Here is a 23,281-nt window from a genome sequence, read left to right as displayed (position 1 = left end):
ACTCATGGGTTAATAAGTGACTACATTTAAGTAAACATCAAGTTGACCCTTAGCATCAACCCACAAATGTTCCCTTATTTTGACATCAACAAGATGGACATTAAAATTTACTTTGTGTCCTGTGAAACAACACTTTTCATGTTTGATCTGGCTTTTTTCTTCTTTTTTTTTTTGCCTAAGGCTTCAGAATGAATTTGGCTGTTAAAGGCAATTCTAGTCTGTGATTAGACATTCTCCAAGTTGCAGAATTCAGCTCATTACATTTATAATTATAGCTACATTATCAGTGCTTTTTAACAGTGAAACAGAACCAAAGTTGTCTTTCGTGATTTTGCAGTTTATTACAAGCATTTGTGAATCCGCATACAAAGTCTAAAAATTACCAACAGACCACGGGAGAAAAGTGGACACATAACGAACACTCCGGAGAGGTCAGTTATAATCGGAGGGGGGTTGAGTTTAAATATCTTTTCCTAAAAAGACCAAGCAAAGCAGGCAGGAGAAGAAATGATTAACTGGTGCCTGCTGCCATCCTTGTGACATATCTCTGACCTGACTGGCTGAAAGTCCTCTAACCTCACACACAGGTCGCTCAGGTCTTTGCTGTGCTGGCACACTTCAGATATTCAAGTAATAATGTAAAAAAAATAACAGGAGTCCAGTAGCAAACTATGAAAAAGCTTTTATTTCATCTGGCCTAACATCACTGAAAAATGAAAAAGTAACTGTCCATCTGAAAGAGTTTTGGTAAGGAAATACACACTCTTCTTATATGTAAAAACAAACTTTAAATTGAGTGTTGTGTTTGATTAAGCAGAGGACAGAGGTCAGAGGACTGGCTTGAGCGGAATGATGACTTTAGATTTTGGCAAGAGTTTGGGGAAAGTCTTGACTATTAGTTATGGAAAATGAGAACCATGTGACTTTTCCATTTGCATCAAACACAAATTAACAGCAAAACTCACGCACACTGTCCAACTTGCAAGAAAACATTTAATTGCAAGTAAAAATTTCAAATAAAATGTATTGCTGAAAGATTGCTGTAACAGTTATATTGTACCACAAATTTCCAAACATTTAATGAGTTTTACTAATTCCATGACTTTTCCAGGTTTTCAATGACCGTGGGAACCCTGAGAAGACTTTGGGCTGTAATCCATAAAAGAGATAATCCAAAGATCTCAATGCTAGCAAAATCTAAACACAATTTCTATTATTAGCATGTTTGATGTTTCAGTTGAAATGAATTGAATCAAAGTAGCCCCGGGCATGAGATGTTTTTTTTTTATTTCTTACACTGGAATGGATATTTAAAGGGGGAAAAAAACTCCAGCACCTATTTACAAATTTGGATCAATTTCATGAGTCGGTTTTTGAAGCCAAACTCTTGACACACACACACTTGCAGTACATTTAGCTACTTAAACTAATGCTACACATTGCTAAAACCCCTAAAAGCGCTATCAAGCCAACATTGTCAAAATTAACTATATTTTAAAACACAGCTCTTGTGCTCATATCCAGGTAGGACCCCTGAGGGTGGGCGTGACCATGCTGGTGTTGCCTGTACAGATGCCTGAACGGGATGGAGAGGGACGAGTGGGGGTCCTGACAGAGCCGGAGAGGGTAAGACGGAAAGGTTGAGTAGAGGGCTGGGGGAGGGGTGGAGGAGGGAAGACTGGATGGGAGTGATGGATCCAACTGAGGAAGGAGAGATGGGTGGTGCAGGACCATCTCTGGGCGATAGGGGGCGGCAGGATTGAACGGTGGGATGGCACCAATTTCAACTGAAGGGTATGTGGAGGTGGAGGCGTTGGGCAGGTTTTGGGCTGTTGGTGGAGCAGACTGCGGGAAAGAAGAGACAGCCAAGCAAGAGGAGGGCTGGAAAGAAGGGAGGGAGGATGGTGGATGGGTGAAGGAGGAAGTAGGGAAGGCAGCAGCAGCAAGAGAGGGAGTTTGGGCTTGGTGGCTCAGATTTTGGAGGTGAAGGGCATGGTGGGTAGAGTTTGGAGGCACATTTGAAAATGAGAGATTTTGCATGTGTGGAGGAAAGGCAAAAGATGTGGGGGCGCCGTGAGATGGCAGGGAGCACGGCAGACTGGGAGCAGGCGGTTGGTTGTGATTGGGGAGAGGCAGAGCTGTAACTGGAGCCGGATCAGGATTTGCAGGAAGGATATTTGGATAGATAAATGAGCTGTGATCGCTGGGTGAATTATCTCCGCTGGTGATAGGCTCACCCTGCAGCGGCTGACCAGGCTGGGTGAGCAGAGATTGAGCTGACATTTGGAGACCCGACTCACATGTGGAAGACGGAGCAGAAAAAGCTGTGGGTGTATGTGGGCTGATTGTCTCTTGGATGGTGTGATAGGTGTTGGCAGAAGGAGAGGAAGAGGACAGGAGTGGCTGTGGTGAGGAGGTGTTGGAGGGAGGCGGAGTAGGGAAGGTGAAGGAGGTCTGCTGAAGTGAGGGAGTGGTGGTGGTGGAGGAGGAGGGGAGCGTGGGGGAGGAGGAGAGGATAGAGGGATAGTCGATAGGTTGGGGATCGGATGTGTTTGATGGCTCCGGGAGGGAGGAGAAGGAGGCTGACTGAGGAAGAGGAGCAGAAGGGAAAGATGAGGAGTTGGCCTGAACATCAGGGAAGGTGGAGGTGAAAGCTGCTTCACCCAGAGTGTCTGATCTGTGGAGGAGAAAAGAAAACATGTATTTTAGTGCAAAAAAAATTTTTTATAGGTCTTATTAAGTCATACAAATACAGTTTATCACAGGTGTAATTGAAAAAAAAATAAATGTGCTGATGATAGTAGGTGAGACACAAAATAAAACAAGTGAGATTTACAAAATTCAGCAGACAAAAAAACCCTGAGCAATAACAAGAAAATTAAAAAAATGAGTAGGAAATTACAAAAAATGAGCCAGTATTACAAGAGTATAGTATGAATGGTGTCCATTCTTTTCAATGTAGGTTAATAAAGGTTAGTGCTGAAAAGATCTGTAGAATTTAGGAATTCCTCCCTCTCTGCACACCTACCGTTCAATAATCTGATTCGCCACCTCACTCCCCGGTGTGCCCTGCATCCCATCGGCCATGGTGATGCCAATATCAGTCATCTGTGATGCCATGAACGCCTGGCCCAGATGTAGCGGCTGCTCCGGGACCAGTGTGTCCTGATAGGAGGCGTCCTCTGGTTTGAACCCACAGGAGGAGTCAGGCAGTGCAGGCAGAGAGGCCAGAGCGAGGGCCTGCAGGTCTGAGCTGGTGGTTATGGGCTGCGGCAGAAGCTCAGCAGACTCGCAGGGATCACAGTTCACTGAGAGAGACAGAAAAGAGAAGAGAGTTTTTTTAAGGGGCCATTCAAGACAATTTAGTAGGGATATACTATATTGGATTTTTTTGCAGATATGCTGATATATAACAACTAATTTGCAACTAGTAACCAGTCCTGATAATATATCCACTTTTTTTCCTCCTAAATTTAGTGACCAGTCTCTTCTGTAGTGGAATTAATATCATAATATACAGACTCTTATTGTGATGGCCCACCAGCAGATGTAGATAAAAAAACTTCATCTTAGTCTTGTTTTTTTTTGTTTGTGAACGTGCCCCCGAGCCCTCAAACTCTCAAACTCTATATGAAAAAAAAGAAATGAGTCAAATATTACCTTTAAAGAATCACATCTAATTTGACTGACATATTTGTAAATTGGGTATAGCCGTACTCAGATTAGATGTCTTAAGTTAATAGCACAGATTTTGGATTTTCGAGAAAACATTCAGGGCTGCAGCCCCCGACACGACCTCCACTCCCTCTAAACCCCCTCAGCGCCCAGTCATAATTAAATAATGTCCAAATAAATTATTTAAAGTGGCATAAGTCTGGTTATCCCACTTACCAATATCAAGGGTTTCTGATAAGACAGATATTTTGCGCTTCTGTCTTGCATCTCTTTGTCTGCAGGGAGAAAAAAAGGAGTTTAGATCATCCACAATATGTATGTTCTGGTGTGAAGTGTTTCTATGCATTTTTTGTGAATTACTTTTTGCTGTTCATGCCGTCCTCTCTGAAGCCTTTAGCAAAGGGGTTGGAGTTGATCTTCAGCTCTGTGATCTGAAAACAACAACAAAACAACAATTTTAGAGCTGGTTTACCCTCTCTGCTCCCGTTCTTGGCTCACATTTTTTTAAAATTTAGCATATAATCTGTTATTGCTTGGAGAAATGTGTTCAGGGCACCGTGACTCTGCTGCTTGAGATAATGGTGTGTAGAAATATTTCTTTGCCTTAAACTGCACTCATTTTGTGCAGAAACATTTGCCTCTCTCTGCATATGTAAATGTGGGACTGTGGTACCTTGTTGTTCTGGTAGGCGGTGACTGTGATAAACTGGGTCTCAGGGAAAACGAAGGAGTGTTGCCCTCCGCCCCACCTCAGCACGTCTCTGGCTTCAATTACATGAACTCTGGGCTGGTAGCGATGCAGCGAATGCAAGATGATCTGGAAATAAAAGCAAAGAGGTTAACTCAAAATGCACCATAAGATCAAAAATCTACAAGTCATAATAATGATAGCAGTAATGATAAAAGACATAGAAGACACAATAAAACCTGTGTGTAAAAATAAGATAAGATCAGAATAGAATGCATCTTCACATGGATATATCCCACTTAATAATAATAGTAAAAATAAGGTAAAAAAAATAGGATTAGAATGCACAGAAGGCAAATGTAAGATGGAAAATAAAACCCATGGAGATAATATTAATAAAAATAAGGCTACAAATAGTGTGTGTATAAAATGCATAAAAGTAAGGAAAATGCAACATTTTAAAGAGGTGCGAAGCAGAATGCGAAGCAGTTCAGAGTTGGTTAAAGGCTAAATTGAAGACATATGTTCTTAGTTTTCTTTAAAAATATTTAGCGAGGTGGCTTCTTTGATATCTATAGGCTGTGTGTTCCACAGCTTTGGGGTGTAACTGACAAACTCTGTATATCCAATTTTCTTTTGGCTGTTTTGGGGAATTTCCAATAAAGCAGCTGCTCACAGTGTTTGTGAAGGCAAAGCAAGGAATGAGAGAGTCAGAAATGTAACTTGGTCCTTGTCCATTATGGGTCCATTAAAATCAATTCTAATGTTATAGGAGGTTTTGTTGTTGTGTTTGTGCTGGATCAGTCACTTTGCAGTACTCACGTGCCCCTGGGAGTCCAGTGTGTTGTTGGTGAGCTTGGCGTAGTGAAAGGAGATGGTGCGGCCCTGCCAGTGAGCACCTGTGGCAGGTGAGTCTGGGTGGATGAAAACCCGGTCCGGTAGCCTCGCCTCTGCACCGCCAACAGCCTGCCAGCCACCACCTTGGAAGCGATAGCGAGAGTTGTCCACAGGGATGATGTCCAGCAGGAGGATGTAACGCAGAGATGGGTTCAGACCTGAGAGCTTTAACCTCAGCCCGGGGAACATCCGTCTAAGAGGATGGGCCGAAAGTGGACAAAAAGCAGGAAAGTTGAGAGAAACAGGTTGTATTAGAGGCGTTGTGGAGATGACCTGAATGGTGAATTACAGGATGATTAAAAACTAAGATAAAGACAGATTGGGGTCAAAGGTCGGTGGGTTGTGTTCTCTCACCTGCCCTTCTTTGTGATGATCATCTCTGTGCCCACCGAGCTGAACTGCTTCCATAAAGACGCGTTCTCCAGCTCCATCTTCACCTCATCTTTCGAGGTTTTGGTGGTGGGGTCGCTGGGGACAGGGGGAGGGGCCAGCAGCCTCGGGGGCAGCGCTTTGGCCGCCACGTCACAGGCGGGAGGGAACAACGGCATGTGGGCTGGAGCCTGGCGGTCTGTGGAAGCACACAAAGCCAGGATGTCAACGCTTACATAAATGGTGGAAATAAAGCTAATACGAGCGCAAAAGTTGGCTGTGCACCTCTAAGTTTTATTAGTGGTGCAAATCTATTTACTAATCAGTCCTCATTTGACTTTTTTACATTTGGCTGAAGTGTAATGCTTTCACTTCTTGAAAAATGATTTGCCTTGTTTTCCTGAAATAATTATATTATTATGAAAACTTTGAGGGATTTTTTATGTAAAAATTTCTGCACTTTTTTCTGAATTTACAAGATAGTAATTCTGTAAATTCCTGTTTTTATTCATTCAAAAAAAGGAGCAGAATGTTTTTTTTCAGTGAAACAAGCAATCTAAATTTTACCATTAAAACTTTGCTCATAAATCTCTCAATTAAACTTGTAATTTGAGAGAAACAAGCACAACTGTTTCCATAACTTGTTTCTTGTAACTTGGAGTAAGAAGAGAATGTCTGTCATGATTCTGAAATTAACTTTTTTAATTAATTTAATTTTTTCCATTTCTCAGATTTTTTTTTTTCTGAAGTTAATGCATTACGTTTCTGTAAATTTCTCTCGTGGCCAGTTGATTTTTTTTTTAATGGCTTGAAGGTGTGCACTAATTCTGAAAGCCCACAAGAGGGACTGTTTATTCACACACACACACACACACACACCAGAGTTAGCATGATGCTTCTTGTCCTGATTAAGAGCTAATTTGGACCACCAGAAAGTATTTCAAAAGTACACCTCGGATAAATATTCCAGATTTTCAAAGAAAATAGTTAAAATTCATTAAATTTCATTTCATCATGGATGTATTTTTCTCTCTCACACACTCTGCTCTCACCTCTGTAAAAGCAGTCTCCGATCCTCTGAGGTCCCAGAGCCAAACTGGGGTACATCTCCACACTCAACATCTTCCTCGTATGTGTTTGTATCTTTACTCGTCTTCTTCACCTGCTGCAAAGTAACATTTCTCTCTTTAGTTCCTTTCGTCTCCTTCTCTGTTTCCTCTTACAGATCCTCCTACTACGTTATATCAATCCTCTGTTCAGGAGGCCTCTTCTTAAAATGTTCTCTCTTGCCTCGATATCAGTTCCTTTCCCTCTGCTGTCTTTTGCCAAAAATGCTCACAGCGGCGACTCGTGTTAAATAGGTGTGTGGAGCTTCACACATCGGCCAAATGGCTCCTTTATTTTACATTTGCCTCCCTGTCTCTCCTCACTACGCCCTCATCTTCCCTTCTGTCCCTGCTCCACAAACACAAACACCATATAAAGAGGTCATTCAAAACATTGAGGGTTTATTTATTGTCTGGTAGGAAAAATGGGATTTGTGTTGTTTCATGTCAGCAGAGGTACCTGTATCAAATATTATTTTAAATTATTTGTACTTTATCTGAATATTTTCATTTTATGGAGCTTTGCAATTCTTTTTCATTACATTTTAGAGGCAAATATTGTGCTTATTAAACTCAATTATTTTACAGCTGTAGTTATTGGATACTTTGCAAACAAGCATGTTGCATCCAAATCATGAAATCTGCTTAGAAACTATGATGTTTTGCACATTTTAAACACATAAAATCTATATTGAATTTGCTCTTGACAGAATAAGGACTAAAAATAACACAACTCCAAACAACATAATAGAGGTCAAGCAGGGACACTTGAAACTGATAATTATGTCACATTTTATTTTGATGCTGTCTATATTTTATATAAATATGCTCTGTAAAAGGAAATTTTTACTTTAGAAAACTATTGTTGGGGCTGCCTTTAAATGTTAAGCTGAATGAATTTGAGAAGACATGTTGAATCAGTACAAAATTCCCTAAACTTGTCTGCTCAAATTCATTCAATTTAATATTTTAAGGCAGCGCTAATACTAGCTTTTTAAAATTAATTAAGACTTTCTTATATTTTAATCTCCCCTTCCCTTTTTTTCTTTCTGACTTCTTCTTAATTTATTTTATGCTATTTTACATCATGTACCTTATACACGTGTGCATATGTGTGTAGAGGTTTGAATGCACTGTGCAATTACACAGTGATGGATTACTAAACTAAACTAATTTGCTTCTCCTCAAAACCAGCAACAGTAAATTGCTTACAAATAAATGCATCAACTCTGAAATAATATGTTCTATAAAGTACTTTTACTTTTTATTCTTAAGTACATTTTAGTGCTAATACTTTATCTATTTTTACAGTAATTTTACAGTGTGATGTTGTGACCTTTGTTGAAGTAAAGGATCTGAATACTTATGCATTTAAGGAAAAAACTGTCTAATGAATCTGCTTTATCTCAGTTTTAGTCAGTAGCATTTAGTCAGAGATAAAGCCTGTGTGTAGTATTTGTTATCTTATTTGTAAGATTTTCTGTATTAATTCTGGGAAATGCTCCTAAGATTTCAAATGTCTCTTCCACAAACATAAATGTGGTCATTTAGTGGCAGGACCCCTGTGGCTGTTTGATGGCTTGATGACATGTTTCTTCCTCTCAGCAGGGAGTGAGGCCTTGAATGAAGGTGGAAGAGGAACGCAGTTTGGCCGATGGCTGCAATTTGGCCACAACACAAACACGAGTGTGTGGAAGCTTCAATGACAGGTTTGAATTCAGGTGAGCTCATTTTAACAGCTGATTTTTGGAAATCGTTCACTGTTATATTTAACATTAGAACTGTTGAATGAATCGATTTAACTGCTGATGTGTGAGGGAAGTTTGGTGAACAGGCAGGATCTCTAGTTAAAACACACAATGCTGACCACACAGACAAACACAGGGTCCCTGCAAATCCTTAAAAAGTCTTAAAAGGCATTGAATTAATCAATCTAAAAACAAGGCCTTAGTCGGTCTTAAAATAAAGTTAATTTTTTTTGGTAGGTCTTAAGAATGCCAAGGCATAAAAGGTATGCTTTTATGGATATTTTTTATAGGTAACTTAAAAAAAAAAAGAAACGATAGCAAAAGAAATTCACAGAATACCACTTGCATTTCTGTCACCCAAAAGTCATGTCTTACAGTGGATATTTGGGCAAAATCCTCTTTAACCTTAAGTTATTAGTGTCAGATATTTTTTTCCTTTACCCCCCCCGATTTTGCTTATAGTGAAATCAGTCTTAAATTTCATTGTGTAGCACTGAAAAAGGAGTATCATAAGCAAAAAGTAATTTCATTTAATTTGTTGTTTCCATTTTTCCATGTGATGCACTCGAGGTTCGTTTTAATACATGCAAATCTGACGCTGTCTCCAGTTGAAAATAGTACCGTAATCTGCAAAACAACTTGCAAGTCCTTGAAGTAACAATTATCAGATCTTCATGAGAGACTTTAATATTAAGCAGTAATCTGATGGGGTTTTTTTGGAGGCCTCGTCAACAGACCACAGAGGCTCTTGAGCAGAGGATTAGTGTTACATCACGATGTTTGCAACTTAAATGATGAAACAGGATAAACTTTGTTCCTGTGTGTCTGTGTGGGAGATTTTATGTGAGCAGGACAAATATGTAGAAAAGACAAGACAAGAACTCTTTAAAAATCTACCTGCTCATAGACATATCTGAGTGACAGCTGCAGTGACTTTGCAGGACTGAAGTATAAATGTTGTTCTAGTTGTTGTTTTCCTTCTCCATTTGTGTATGTGTGCTGGAGGGGATAAAAGCTTGTGAGGACTGAGGGGAAGTGGAGGTGTGAACGTCACACTGAGAGAAAGGTCATTACCTCGACGGGGGCAGTGAGGTGCGCGTCATGCCTCCTAATGTTTTTACGAACTAACAGGTGTGTCGGCCAGCAGACTCTTTAACAGCCCATGATGAGGACTGTTACTCGTCTTGTTTTTTTAACGTTGCTGCAGTGGGGGCAGGTCGTGTTTACAGTGCATTAAGTATTAGCATAGGCCTGCTCTCTGACATGTATGTGCTAAGTGGTTTGATGTCCACCTTTGTTTGCTCAGTAAAGGTCAGGTTACTGAAAAAAGATGCCATAGGAGGTCTTTAAAGTTTCACTGTTGGCTCAGATTGGTGCAGATGTTCCTGCTGTTCGAACACTGGCTGCATGACAGGAGCTTGCCCGATTCAATCTAATGTGGATTACCGTTTTGTTTTTGTTCCAGTGTGCACAATGCAACCAGTCTTCCTTTTAAAGAAATGTGTGGATGCTTAAATTCTCTCTCCGCATCAGTGAAGTGCACACTTGATGTCGCAGATGATCAGGATTGAAACAAAAGCTGTGTTGTCAGTAAATAAATCCTCTGCGTGCAAAAGTAGGCATTCAGATTACAGATTACGCGCTTTATCTTCGGCCCTCGCTTTGCATTTGTGGGCCGGGGATATTTTGTCTCATCCATCACGCCTACAGTCCATTTTTGTGATCAACCAGAACCCATTTTTATTAAGACTCTGCCAGAAATACATGATAAATAGCACAACATGTACTATGCACTTTTTATTATGCATGTGGCTCAAATACTGTGAAATACTCACTTTATATGAAAAGCCTGCAAGGAGAATAGTTTTTTTTTTCAATGCACCGCTATCACACACATCCATGTGAAAAAGCAAAGAGTACTCTTTGTTCATTTTATCTAATCAAAGCAGTGAAAATGTATCCAACAGACTAACTCGTGCTCAGACCACCTCCAGAGGGTCTCTGTCAGCCTTCGACACCGCCACTGTTACAGTGTCAGGAAGACGCACAGCCAGCTTCTCCCTGAACACTGCCAGAAATCCACGCTCACTGTTGCTATGGTCACTGAGGATGACGTTAGTTCCCTTCGCCACAGCGTCCAGCACTTCATGGTGGGACATCTCACCTGAACAATGGACGAATGATAATTACATCTGCGATCATCGCAATGTCAGGCAATTAAACTAATAATATCAGGCATATAATATTGTTTTGAGTGAAAACTAAACTGGATTTTTACTTTAAATGTCTACCTGTGATGTAAAGATCTGCCTTGACTCCGCTCAGCACTGAGGCCCCAGATCCAGCACACACAGCCACAGTGCACACAGAGGACTCTGAAAAACATCCGAATAATGACTATTTACACACGTAATAACATTTGCATCACAGGAAAATTACAATATACATATCAATCAGTGCTTGATATAAAAGTAGCTGTCTACCTGTGCTTTTCGGCTTCATTTTAGCAGCATCCAGAGCTATTTGATTTGGATTTATCACCTCTAAGGCCGATTTAGGGCAAAAAGAGGAAAAAATTAAAATTAAATAAAAACTAGGGGGAAATGTCCAGAAAACTTCTAATTATTATAATAATGTATTTTCCGGTAATTTTCTGGTATGTTTAATTGTTTTTAACTTTTTTTTAAATAATTTTGGGTCATCTTTGTGTGTTTTTTTGCAGATTTCTTGGTAATTTTGGGGCTATGTCTTTTGCTTATTTCTTTCTCCCCATGTTTTGCAAAAAAACAAGCCAATTTGTTCAGCTTTCAAAGGGTTAAACTGTGTATTCCCACTTTGGGTGAATACATTTTGTCACAGTATGTATTGTTAATACAGTGGCTTGGTTTTGTTAAAATGAAATTAATCATTGGGTGTTCCTCGAGTGTCTCCTTTTATTTCTTAATCTAAACTGAGCTGCATTTTGACACAGAAGTCTGTAGGTTTTAGTTTCGAAGAAAATCCGGCTGAATTTACCAAATATTTCCTTCCTCTACAATTTATTCAGCAAATCCATCTGATTTCCTGTCTGCTCGGTATAAAAACTGCAAACCATTAAGAACATCTACTGCACCCAAAGTTCACCTCACTGGTAAATATTCATCATCCTTCACATTGTTGACATGTTTATTTAACTCATAAAACCAGAACAATAACCTGTTTGTTTGAGTTCAGTACCTAGAGTCTGCCCCGATCCCAGAGCCAAACGGAGGTGACTCAGACCCAAGTGGGATTTCATCTTTTGGATGGCTGTTGCTACGGTTACAGGCTGGTCCAAAACACTAAATCGTCCTTGGCCGTGGCCCGGGAGAGGCGGCTGCAAAGAGAGAAAGGATTAGTAAAAGGGGTAAGTACTATGTATTAAACAAAATAAAAGCATATCAAACTATAACAATCCACAACCACTCTGTAATATGCAGAACAGATTTTTTTTTTTTTTTAAAGTGTAGAGCTTCATTTTCTTCTAAAAGAGAGTTGTTTTTTCCAATCTACCTTACTCTTCTATTTTTGTAATCATCATCTATCAGTGATGTGTTTGTGCTGTACTTTTTCTAACTTGAGGATGCTGAGGGACAGGCTGGGAGCGTTGTGTCGTAGCAGAGTCTGGACACTGGGGGTCAGCGCTGAGTCACCGCAGGTTACACTGACGTGGATCCCACTGCTGTCTGATCTAATGTGAGGACAAAAAGTAACTATTATTCACCAATACCTTTCAGAACTACTGACCATGTTCTTATTGACATATATGATTAGTTTCTGTTGTTTTTAGTATTTGTGAAAGTCAACATTTGCCAAAAATGGGTGATCAGTCAGAGTGCATGATGTTTTCTCAAAGTTACGTAAGCAGCTTGTGGTGATGAAATTGAGAGCAGGGTCTGTGTGTCAGCCTCCTGCTGGGGGTTTTAATACCCAGGGTGTGAAAGTCAACTTCAGAAATGCATCAAACTCACAAGCTTTAAAGTAAAACCTGGAATAATAATCCAAGACTGGATGTTGTGAATTCAGTGGCACAGTTTTCACAACTTTGAGAAATAGCAGATAGCTTTGTTTCCATTATTTTCATGCTGAACTTAAATGAAGGAAATTACAGTAAAGGCTTCTCGAATCAATGGTAAAACTTTTGTGCAGTTATACAAAGTATACAGAACTTGTTTTTAAAAGCATAGTTCAGATTGTTTTTGAAGTGGGGCTGTGTGAGGTAGTCATCTATAATCGATGTATTAGCTGCAGTAGATGGCGGTCTGTACGCCTCCATTGTGGAGAAGCATACATAGAAGCAAGTGTACTATATTGAGAGTATTTTCAGCACTTTGTGTTCTTTATCGCTCTCTTCAAAGCCAGACTCCACTGATAAAAACAGAGATTTAATATCGCTGAACACAGAAGCTGCTGGTCTACCGCTGCCTCGATCCGTTTGTACGTTTGTTATTTTGTGACTTTGGCATTTAAAATGATTAGTTTGGATTCACCAAAGTCACACAATAACACAAACTGAGTAACTGTTCAAAGCAGCTCCTGTGTTCGGCGAGGTAAAATTACGAGTTTTGTCGATGGAGTTTAAAGAGATCATAGATTTGGAACTGAAGCAGTCACTAACTTCCTTGTTGGAACGAGCTGTCTGACGAAAAGGTTAAATTGTGAAAATATTCTCAAATTAGAGCACATTTAAACCCATATGGATGTTTTAGGTGGCTAAAATATTTTTATTGCTAACCTCCATTCACAGCAGTAAATTGATAAACTTCCATGTCAGGCCTGCTTTTACAAACTGGGGGCGTGCCGACTGCCATCTACTGTAAGCAATACACTGACTTTGGATGTGTAATTCAACTCTACTTCAAAAAATGATCCCTTTGACAGGCTAACACAGCAAAAATGGTCCTTTAATTAAAAAATAATCCGTTTTAATTCATGCAAACATGTACGGGACCTGCTGACTGAATGCTGTAGTGCTGTTTCACTGTCGCACGCCTTCAGTTCCTCCATAATAGTGTTTAGCTCCTCTGTGCTCTTAACTGTGAATTCCAGTTTATGACTGTGCGAGGCGCCACCGAGGGCCTGACTCAGCACGGACACCTGGCCGCTACCTGAGAGTCAAAAACATCAGAGATGGAAAAAGACAGTCAGAAAAAAAGCTGGAGGACACTTGGGCAGAATATTTGGCCATGAGGTTAGTGTGTCTCAACATTTCAGCCTACACCTTCATTCATTATTTAAGTCCTGTAGGTCTTTGTGTCACATTTTCCATTCAGAATGACCTCTCACCAAGTCCTCCCACCAGCCAGTCGTTCACTCCTCCTTTAACACTATCCCAGGAAGTATGAGGGGAGAAGACGGCTATCCTGGCCTCCACGGCCCGCACGGCCAATCGTTGCTTCCAGTCCTTCTGAACCAAACGCTTGATTGGTCGGAACAACGGAGGGTGATATGAGATAATGAGGTCACAGCTCATGGCCTCTGCTTCTTCCATGACAGCATCTGTGAGGTCGTTGGTCAGCAGGATGGTTTTAACAGGACGAGATTTGCTGGGCTCCACCAGCAGGCCCACATTGTCCCAAGACTCAGCCAGGGACAGAGGAGCGAGCTGCTCCAACACCTGCAGGACTTCCTTTAGCTCCATCAGACCTGAACAAGGAGCAGAACGAGACAGGCAGCGAGTGGGGGACGGGTGAAGAGAGGAGTGGAGGGGGACTGAGGTGTGCTGGCTTGTGAGGAAGCTGTGACTGTGAGAAAATGAAGGGATGGATGGCAGTGTTGAGGCAAGGGAGCGGAGAGCAGCCTGTGAGCCCGTAAAGCCCCTCCTAGTACAAAGTCTCCTATGGGTGAGTGACACAAATGTCCAAGAAAGGTTTCTACATCCAGTCAACATCAGTGAACACCTGTGGGGACAAACAAAAATCACTTATGAAGTGCTACCACTATCAATCAGAATCTATTTGTACAGCTTTTTTTCATACAAATGAACTGTAAAACAGGGTGCTTCATACAATGAAATCAGGAACTGAGGAAACACTAGAGACAGGACAAAACCTTCAAATAAAAAGGTAATAAAAAATAAATAGATAAATAAATAAAACTGCAATAATAAAAATAAATAGATAAATGAGTAAAATACTCAAACTATAAATAAAAGGTAAATGAAAGGATACAAGTGCAAAGTAAATTGTAAATAAATATGTTAAAAATAATTTTAAAAAATGATGCAGATTAGTAAAACTGCGAAACAGACTAAAATATATAAATAGTCAATAGATAAAGTTCAATTAAAAGCCAAACTAAAAAGGTAGGTCCTGAGTTTGCTTTTAAAAATATTAACCCTTCTGCTGCCCTAATAACTTTCATTAATAAAAGAGCTTGTGCTTAGCAACAGATTTATAAAAACGTAACTTTTGTAATGTTAACCCAATATATCATGTAATCACACAGACAGTGACGATTTCTAGGCCTGCAACCTAATGTTTAGTGTTGTTTCTTAATAAAATGCGTCACTGCTACTGCAAACCTTATTTACGGATGTAATATGACCTACAAGTTGAGACAGAGGGGAAGCATGCAGCTAAAAGCAGAGTTAGCTTGGAAGCTAATATTAGCTACTAAAACACACTTATCGACCCCGCCATATTTAAAAAAACGATATAAACATGTCGATATGTTTAAGAGTAAACTTCGTGCGTTCGCTTGCCTTTCACAAAAGCGTTACAGAAATACTAATGCTCTGTTGCTGAAAGCATTTCTCCCGATGTGACTGGTGCATTTCCTGAATGTCCATTTCCGGTGACGCGCCAAAAAAAGTGCTCGTGTGCCAGAACCGGATTGCTGTCCGCGGGAGCGCGCGCAGCCTGTTAAAGCTGTATGGCCCAGTGTTAACGTCTTCAGCTGCTCTCACATGGATCAAACAACAGTCGTAGCATGTAAATACACATAACTTAAAGTCCGTAGTAAGAGCATAGGTATGTCTTTCTGAAACTTTAATGTTTCTTGAAACCCAGTTTTCACGTTAGGGATTTATAGTTTGATCAGGCATGACATTTACGTGATTATAGACAATATTGTTGCATTTAATATGTCTAAAATCTTGTTTATGTTTGGAAAGTAGTCTATCCTACTTTGCACATGGGTAATGTTAAAATAAAGGTATTATCTGCTATTATCCTTATGAGCCTGCATTATTACCTGCTCTGTTGCTAAGACTATAACCACTCCAGTCTGTAAGGTATTTACACAGGTAACAAGGGACTGGGTGAGCTACAGCCTGTCAAATATAATCACTATGAATGAAATCTAGTCAATTTTGAAACAGAAACAACCTTTCGATGGCAAGGTAGCAGTTGCAGTCAGTTTTTGGCAGGCTGAAAATTGCATTTTACGCATTGCATCGGCCCTTTAGAGGTATTTATACAGGTAAAATGCAACTGAATGGGCTATAATCTTTCAAATATGATCACTCTGAATGAAATCATTTTGAGGCAGAAACAGCTTTTCAGTGACAAGACAACAGCTGCAATCACTTTTTGGAAAGTTGTAAATTGTGTTTTATGCATTGCATTGGTCTTTTAAGGGTATTTACACAGGTTAAAAAGGACTAGGTGAGCCATAATCTGTCAAATATATCACTATGAATGAAATCAAGTCATTTTGAAGCAGAAACAACCTTATAGTGGCAAGATAGGAGCTACAATCACTTTTTGGCAGGTTTTTATGTGATGTATTGGCTCTTCAAAGGTATTTCAACAAGTAAAAGGAGGTGAAAAGGACTGGAGAGGTTATAATCTCAGCCACAGAGCAGGTAATATAATCTCATATAATCTCAGCCACAGATCTATATATATGTATGTATGTATGATGTAATACTCTTCCTATGTAATGCTTTGAAACAAATTGACAGATTAATGGGAACCGGAAAAGACCACATGACTTTGATAGGGTGTATTAACTCTCTAGGGGCAGGTGGTCATAACCCTGGGTCTGTATGTCGCTTCTCAGAAAGATTACTGGGACTTCTGGAATAAACAAATCCGCAGACACAAACAAAGACACAGCGGAGGGTTATCAGTGTTGGGAGATGATTGCAAACGGTTAAAACCGCAGTTCTCATTAAGTGCACAACATAGAGCCGCTGGTCAGAGTAGCTACCTCAGAACTGACTCGTAGAGCAACAGAGAGGGAGATTATTGTGGATTAATGCAATAAAGGTCGATGGTGGATGTTAGTAGGATCAGGGAAGGATCAGGGCAAAGGCCAGCAGCGAGCATTACATCATCTGATTCTTTTTTTGGCTCCATCTTGTTACACTACACCCCTCAGTTTAAATGGGAACCCCTTTTCAAACATGCACACTTACATTACATTTACATTATAATTGCATGAATAAGTCCTAAATTTGTTGCTTTTTCGGGGAGGGGGGGTTGGACTCACAAAAGAGCAACTATTTACAACACAGAAAACTGAAAATGTGTTATTTATCCAATAAGCATATTGCCACTGCGATGTCCCCCCCGTATCCAATCTGTGGAGTGCCACTGACAGATGTGTGTTTAGTTATTAGGTCTGTGTGTTCAAGAACAGCTTCACTTTTATTAATTGGTACTATAAGCCCTTGTGCCCCATCTGTCTGTCCATCTGAAGTTATGCCAACTTTGTCATGTAACAACATCTGTCCAACTGATGTGCCCCTCACTGCGAGGGTGCACCATGTCCCCATCAGCAAGCTTAAGTTCCTTCAGCATAGATGTTTAATTTTAGCTGTGCTGGCTTTGGGTCAGTTTGACACGAAGATGAACCACGCAACAGATTCTTTTCACAGGTTGTGTTTAACATTAACTAGCAGCGATTTGCTGTGACTTTGTCTAGGAACAACCTTTTTTTCTTAGACTTTTTTCATATAAACAGCTTATACTCTTCCCCTTATTTTACCTCAACATCCATATTTCCTCGAACATTAAAAACTTTTACTGAGAATAGCCAAATTGAAAGAATGGCTCAGACAGTGCTTTCTAAAACGTTAAATTCTGGGAGAAGCAAATCTTTTACCCTTTTTTTTGCACTTAATACCTAGAAATCTCTCGTGCATGATGTCATGAATTATGAGATGATGTTTTATGAACTGCACTCTTATCAAATCAGTGGCCACACAATCTCTTTATCCCGATGTCCCTCCAAAGCCAAGTTACTCAATCCTCAACTACCCGGCAGCGCAGCAGCACCACTGATGTTTTGGTTTCCAAATCCCTTCTTTGGTACATGAAATCCATAGATCATTGCGCTGATTTATTATGCAACCAGCAAGTTTTGTATTATTACACAAGTAGATTAATTATGGACATCATGCAAAGAATTTGCTCCACATTTGGAGGAAGACATTTTATTGTGCTTGTTAGCACTGACAAAATTAGCTGGATTGATAAACTTACCTTTTGGGTCAGATATCAACCCAGAAAAAATGTTGCCACTTTCTGCAAAACGTTACATTTGCACAAAACTGTCTTCCTGATACACTGAAACTTTATGTTTCTAGCAAGGCTGTGGTCAATGTGTCTTTAGGTTTAGAGACAAAAACCACTTGGTTATGGTTAGGAAAAAATATTTTTTGGGCTTAAAATACCCAGTTTGGAAAGTAACATCCCAGTTGGAAATGCAGCTATATCTCAGTACAAACAACTGTTTTCATGGCACCCCCATCTGAAAAAACAGTGATTACTTGTTAGTATGCTAAAAAGCCCCAGGAAACACAGTAATGGGTCAATAAAAAAACAACATTGGTAGCTAAAAAACATCCATGTTTGGGGGCAAAAAAGCCACAGAAAAATTGTAACAGGTCCCGAAAAAAGCACCAAAATACAGCAAGAAAAAAAGCAACAGGTTCCTAAAAAATGGACCTAAAAATTTTTATGCATGAACTTACAAAAAGCCATAATAAACTTTGTATGGCGCATAAAGTGTTATGTCTCCTATTTGCGAAATTTGCCAAATTTTTAAAGCAGCTGTCTTTCATCACATATGTGACAAGGTCAAACACTAATTCTTGCACAGCAATTGCTGGACACACATCTATTGTCCTTTGGGTGTCACATTCATTCAAAACAAAACTCTCGAGCAAAGTTCAAATTTACTCAGATATTTTATTAAGATATCTGGAAATACTCGTTACCAGGATTTAACTGCAAATTAGTGTAGTGAATTATGTAGTCAAATCCATTACAACAAGTCCAGGCTAAATACTGTATATATACATATGATATAGGTGATACAGTAGTGTTTGAACTGTTGGTAAATGCTTTAAATCTCTAGTTTTGCATTACATTGTTTCACTGATAAGAATACAATTCAGCAAAGAATGAATATTGTTCAACACATACATTTTTAAAAAATCAATCCAATTCAACAAAACAATCCAAAATGACTTCCTGTATATAAAATATAGTTCGATATAGTTACACACTAGTTACAGTCATCTTTAAAAGATATCTCAGTACATGATTGTTTGTCTATATTTGCATAGATTTAATTCTCTCCGAGAATGCTCGACTTTTCTTCACAGCACTGTTTTAAAATTTAATTATTAGGCGTTTGTCCTTAAATGTACAAGCTCATTTGTCAAAGAGCTTTAAAGAAAGACGGCATCTTGATTAACGGATGTCTGTGGATGTGCAAAGGCTCTTCCTTTATTGGCTCTTCAGCCATCATTGGTGGGACATCATTCTGACGAACTCTGCAGCAGAAAAGAAGAGTTGAATTTGTTTACTTTGCGGTGTGAAATTTACTGATAAAATCACTGTGATTGAATTTGCTCCATTACTGCTGTTCACGTCACTGCAGCTGACAGACCGTTCGTACCTTCAAAGTCTACTGTGCCATCTCCGTTGTCGTCTGCTTCTTTTACTATGGCATCTATCTCCCTCCGGCTCATGTGCTCTCCCATCAGCTTGGTCATGGCCGACCGCAGCTCTTCTGTCGTGATCTCTCCGTCTCCATCCACGTCGAACTAACCCCAGACACAGCAACGATGAAAAAAGGTCAGCGTTTATCTGTATGGCACTGCAGTGAAGGAGTTGGGGGTTAAATCTTGTGTTAAAGCTGCTGCATGCAAGTTAAAAGAAAATATTTCACCTCTTTAAAGGCGTCTTTGAGCTCCTTAACGCCAATCATCCCAGCTGTTTCTGCCAGAAGCTTCGGGGCCATCAGATCTACAAAGTCCTCAAAGTCTACTCTGCCACCAACTGGAGGTAAAACCAAAAAAAAAAGATTATTTGGGTTTTTGATTGATTCTCTATCAACTTTGAACCAAATGAGTCACTAAATGTAGAATTTACCAACAATTTCTACCTCCCAAAACAGGTTTTTACACATTTTGTTTTGTAGGAACTTACGGTTCATGTTGATATTCTGGCTCAGCTCGATCAGCTCCATCTCTGTGGGCATGTAGCCCATCGTCCTCATCAGATTCCCCAGGTCCTTACAGCTGATCAGCCCATCTTTGTCTTTGTCAAACTCATTGAATGCATCACGCAGCTCTGTGGAGGTGAAGATAAAAGCTACAGTCAGCTACACAGCAGGTTGACAAGTGTATAAAATATGCAAAAAGGTCAGAGTAACCATTTTAATCTGCATTTACTGATGAATGTGCAAAATTAAGTGAGAATTTACCATCAATCTCATCATCCGCCAGCTCTCTTGACTGCACGAAGAAGAGAAAAACAATCTGTTATGTCCAGCGTACCAGCACGCAATTACCAAAATTGATGGTTCATTTATTTTTATAGTTCAATATAGAATATGGAGTTAAATGGCACAGCAACAGAGATTAAACTGTGGATTAAAGTGTAGATTATGTCTGTATTGGCAGGTGAATCACCCCTGGCACGCAACAGTAGAGAGTTGCCACAGATTCTCTCTTTTATCATTTGATCCTTTTTTTGGGTTATAATCCAATCGACCTTTCAATCTAGCAGTTTGCAAACATGAACACAAGCCCATCAAAAATTAGGAAAAAGCGGTTGTACTTACAATGTTTTTCCCTCCTCGCAGGAAGATGCACGCTGCCCCGAAACTCATTTCTGTAAAAGGAAAAGTGTAAAGTGCAATTAGAAAAAGTTCTAAAATTCATTAGCAATTTCTGACACTTGATAAAAAAAGCTGGCTGGTGTTTGACAAAGCCGGAAAGTTTGGATTACGACAGATTGACTTGTCTGTGTTCCCTCTGAGGGATTAAACACAATGTCTGAATTCTGAGTGTGTCGCTTAATTTTCTGACCCTATGAGGACACTTTTGAAAATACTATAAAATAGTATTTTGAATTTTAACTATATGAACTAAAAAAAACACTCCTTGTGAAAAAAGATTTCCGCAGACATACATCAATGTAGTGTTTCCCTTTATTCTGAGCTTTCCATTTCCAGACCGCATACACGTACGTGTTTGGAATTCATTTTTTTATAAATTTGGACCTTGCCAAAGCTAAACTGGCATTTCTAAAAATTCTACCTATAATACATAGTCTAATTAGATAAAACAAATACAAGTCTAAAAACCCACAACATAGCAATTAAAGGTTAAATACTATTTGGACTGTTAAAGACTATGAGTTAGATAATAAAATGAATGTAGGTTGTATTCACCTTCATCTGGTGATTTCTGACCATCAGCCAAACGCCTCATATGCGACCCCTGGATCCGAGACGCAAAAGGTGGCCTGCAGTGCAAAAAGCCCTCTGTCTTCTATTTCTTCCTCTTCTCCTCAGTATTGGTGGTTTTCCTTCTCAGAAAGGACAGCCCCGCTCTCTCAGTGCCTCTGCTCAACCGGTCGGGATGCTGCGAGGGTGTATGAGAGGGGGGTGTGGCTGCATCCAGGATTGTATGCTCATGGGGGAGGAGTCAGCTGTGTGACAGCAGTGGGACATCAGGGTCATATGTGAGCTGAGGAGATGTTGAGTGTTTACATCACCCTGTAAATTAAAGCCCACCGTCATCTGAGCCCGGCGCTGACAGAAGAAACAGAACACTGTCAAATCACAGGTGCATGGGTCGAGTTTCTGTTTCTTTTGTTTACTGTGGGTTGATTACAGTTGTCCAAGTCACCACAGGTTAAACAGTTGGAAAGTCCAACACTCATTTAGTCAGATATTTAAGTTATTACGGTATAAAAATGGAGAAAAGCAACAAATCTTTAAATTTGTGCAGCTGGAGCCAGCGAGTGTTTGACAATTTTGGTTGATACATGATGTTTGAACAATTACTGACTGTTGAAATAACTTGACAGTCAATTTATGGATCAACTTATAGTTTATTGTTTTAACACAAAAAGCACAACAGTTTGGAGTAAAAAAAAACTGTTGCTTACAGGTCAATAAAGATAACTTTAAGTAGGAAAAAGACAAATTTCATTGTGCAAACTACAGAAGAAATAAGAAATAAGACATAAACTCCCCTGAAAACATGACTTGTCATATTTTAAATATTGACAATATGCTATTTTTGTCAAGTATTCCTGTTATTCTGTATCTTTGTATTTGTGTAAAGTTAATGTTTAAATTAATTAAATTATTATTTTTTTTGATAGCCTACATGACCCTGGAATTTAATATCTTCATTGTACCAAAAAATCATGGTGCTCATCTGTATGTGATGGGTAACGTGGAAGTTTGATTATTTGATTATTATGTATCAGACGTGCTGTTTTAAAGCAAGTAGACATATGTACCTGCAGCTGTGAATGTTTCTTTGCAACAAGAGTCGCTCTCTTTATTGGACATCGACTGGATAAACAACCGTTTTTTTTTTTCTCAGCTGCATTTTGTCTCTTTGTGTGGTCATTTTGTGCTTTCTTAGTTTTGTTGAAGTGATTTGTTTTTATGCGCTTTTCAGCATGTTTTCATTTCTAAAATTTCTCTGCCTCACTTAGTCTTCTTTCACCATCTGTAACCCCTGACAGGTATCTGATAAAGGCAAACATGCCCCAGAATGATCTTAATGGCATGGCCAAATATGTTCATGTTTTACTTTTATTTACATTTAAAAAACACAATGTTCCAAAAATGAGAAAAATTCCTGTATAGTCCCTAAAGTCCTGAAAACTGACATTTTTCTTAATTTGTGCACACTTTTTCAAAAAACACTTTTGCAGACATTAGGGACTCTGTAGTTGGTTATCAGTGTTTTTTTTTTCTTCTGGATAAGGACACTCATATTTTTTTCTTATATTAACTGAAATACCTAAACTGAAAATAGTATTGTCTTCCAAAGACTGAATTTATTATATTATATTGTCAATCTGTTTAATATATATTATGATAATATGTCAAATCGGGACTAATTGTACATTTTAAACCCCCAAATCGTATTGTTTCTGTTGAAAAACACACAGCAGTGACACTATAAAGAATGGAGGCTCATCTGGATCATCTGACACTTTTTTTTAACCCATATTGTTTTGCAGTTCAACAGATTTTGCAAATATTAAAGCGCTACAGGCCAATAACAGCTAATATCCCAGCTTGTGATAATCTGCATGAGCATTGGTTACATTTATGTAGAAAAAAGGGATTATTTGTTCCGTGAAATACCCTGATAACAATGTCAGGGATTAAGCCTCAGGGTCAGTGTCTTCACCTCCCACAGCAAAGATGTCTGAATTAACCGGCTGAGCTGAAACACTTCAGCGCTGGTTCACTGTGTGTGTGTGTGTGTGTGTGTGTGTGTGTGTCTGCTCCGACCTTTTCCCCTCTGCCTGCTTCCCTGTTATGTAAATTCATCAAAAATCTGT

The 23,281-nt window shown here is 39.4% G+C and overlaps 3 protein-coding genes and 1 long non-coding RNA gene across 5 annotated transcripts; 1 reads left to right on the top strand and 3 right to left on the bottom strand.

The window, feature by feature from the left end:
- Window positions 1-1,514: 1,514 nt before the first annotated feature.
- On the bottom strand, window positions 1,515-6,751 carry tbx6 (T-box transcription factor 6). Its single transcript, XM_042508628.1, is given in 9 exon segments — window positions 1,515-1,565; window positions 1,567-2,677; window positions 3,029-3,308; window positions 3,892-3,950; window positions 4,036-4,106; window positions 4,349-4,492; window positions 5,186-5,453; window positions 5,615-5,828; window positions 6,682-6,751. Coding segments are annotated over 9 exon segments (2,268 nt in total).
- A 3,446-nt stretch (window positions 6,752-10,197) lies between these two features.
- On the bottom strand, window positions 10,198-15,315 carry nif3l1 (NIF3 NGG1 interacting factor 3-like 1 (S. cerevisiae)). Its single transcript, XM_042508642.1, has 7 exons — window positions 15,205-15,315; window positions 13,788-14,401; window positions 13,453-13,609; window positions 12,069-12,192; window positions 11,700-11,838; window positions 10,775-10,858; window positions 10,198-10,647 (listed from the first exon to the last, which is right to left on the bottom strand). Exons 2-7 carry the CDS (start codon window positions 14,389-14,391, stop codon window positions 10,463-10,465), a joined length of 1,293 nt encoding a protein of 430 aa, XP_042364576.1. The 5' UTR covers window positions 14,392-14,401; window positions 15,205-15,315; the 3' UTR covers window positions 10,198-10,462.
- Window positions 12,120-13,912, top strand: LOC121959367. Of its 2 annotated transcripts, none has more exons than XR_006106898.1 (3): window positions 12,120-12,197; window positions 13,551-13,692; window positions 13,838-13,912. It is a non-coding gene; the product is annotated as an uncharacterized LOC121959367 (long non-coding RNA). The 2 variants fall into 2 exon arrangements; XR_006106899.1 differs by lacking the exon at window positions 13,838-13,912 and adding an exon at window positions 13,249-13,317 and having other exon boundaries at window positions 12,135-12,197; window positions 13,551-13,612.
- A 3,541-nt stretch (window positions 15,316-18,856) lies between the features above and the next one.
- On the bottom strand, window positions 18,857-20,573 carry cabp5a (calcium binding protein 5a). The gene is made up of 6 exons (XM_042508249.1): window positions 20,526-20,573; window positions 20,166-20,196; window positions 19,889-20,032; window positions 19,629-19,738; window positions 19,356-19,503; window positions 18,857-19,230 (listed from the first exon to the last, which is right to left on the bottom strand). The coding sequence occupies exons 1-6, from the start codon at window positions 20,571-20,573 to the stop codon at window positions 19,202-19,204; spliced, it is 510 nt and encodes a 169-aa protein (XP_042364183.1). The 3' UTR covers window positions 18,857-19,201.
- Window positions 20,574-23,281: the final 2,708 nt, after the last annotated feature.

This window comes from Plectropomus leopardus, chromosome 19 (assembly GCF_008729295.1).
Source record: "Plectropomus leopardus isolate mb chromosome 19, YSFRI_Pleo_2.0, whole genome shotgun sequence".
Lineage (NCBI taxonomy): Eukaryota > Metazoa > Chordata > Actinopteri > Perciformes > Serranidae > Plectropomus > Plectropomus leopardus.
Note: the sequence above shows the minus strand (reverse complement) of the source record. Positions and strands in the feature narration are given on the sequence as shown.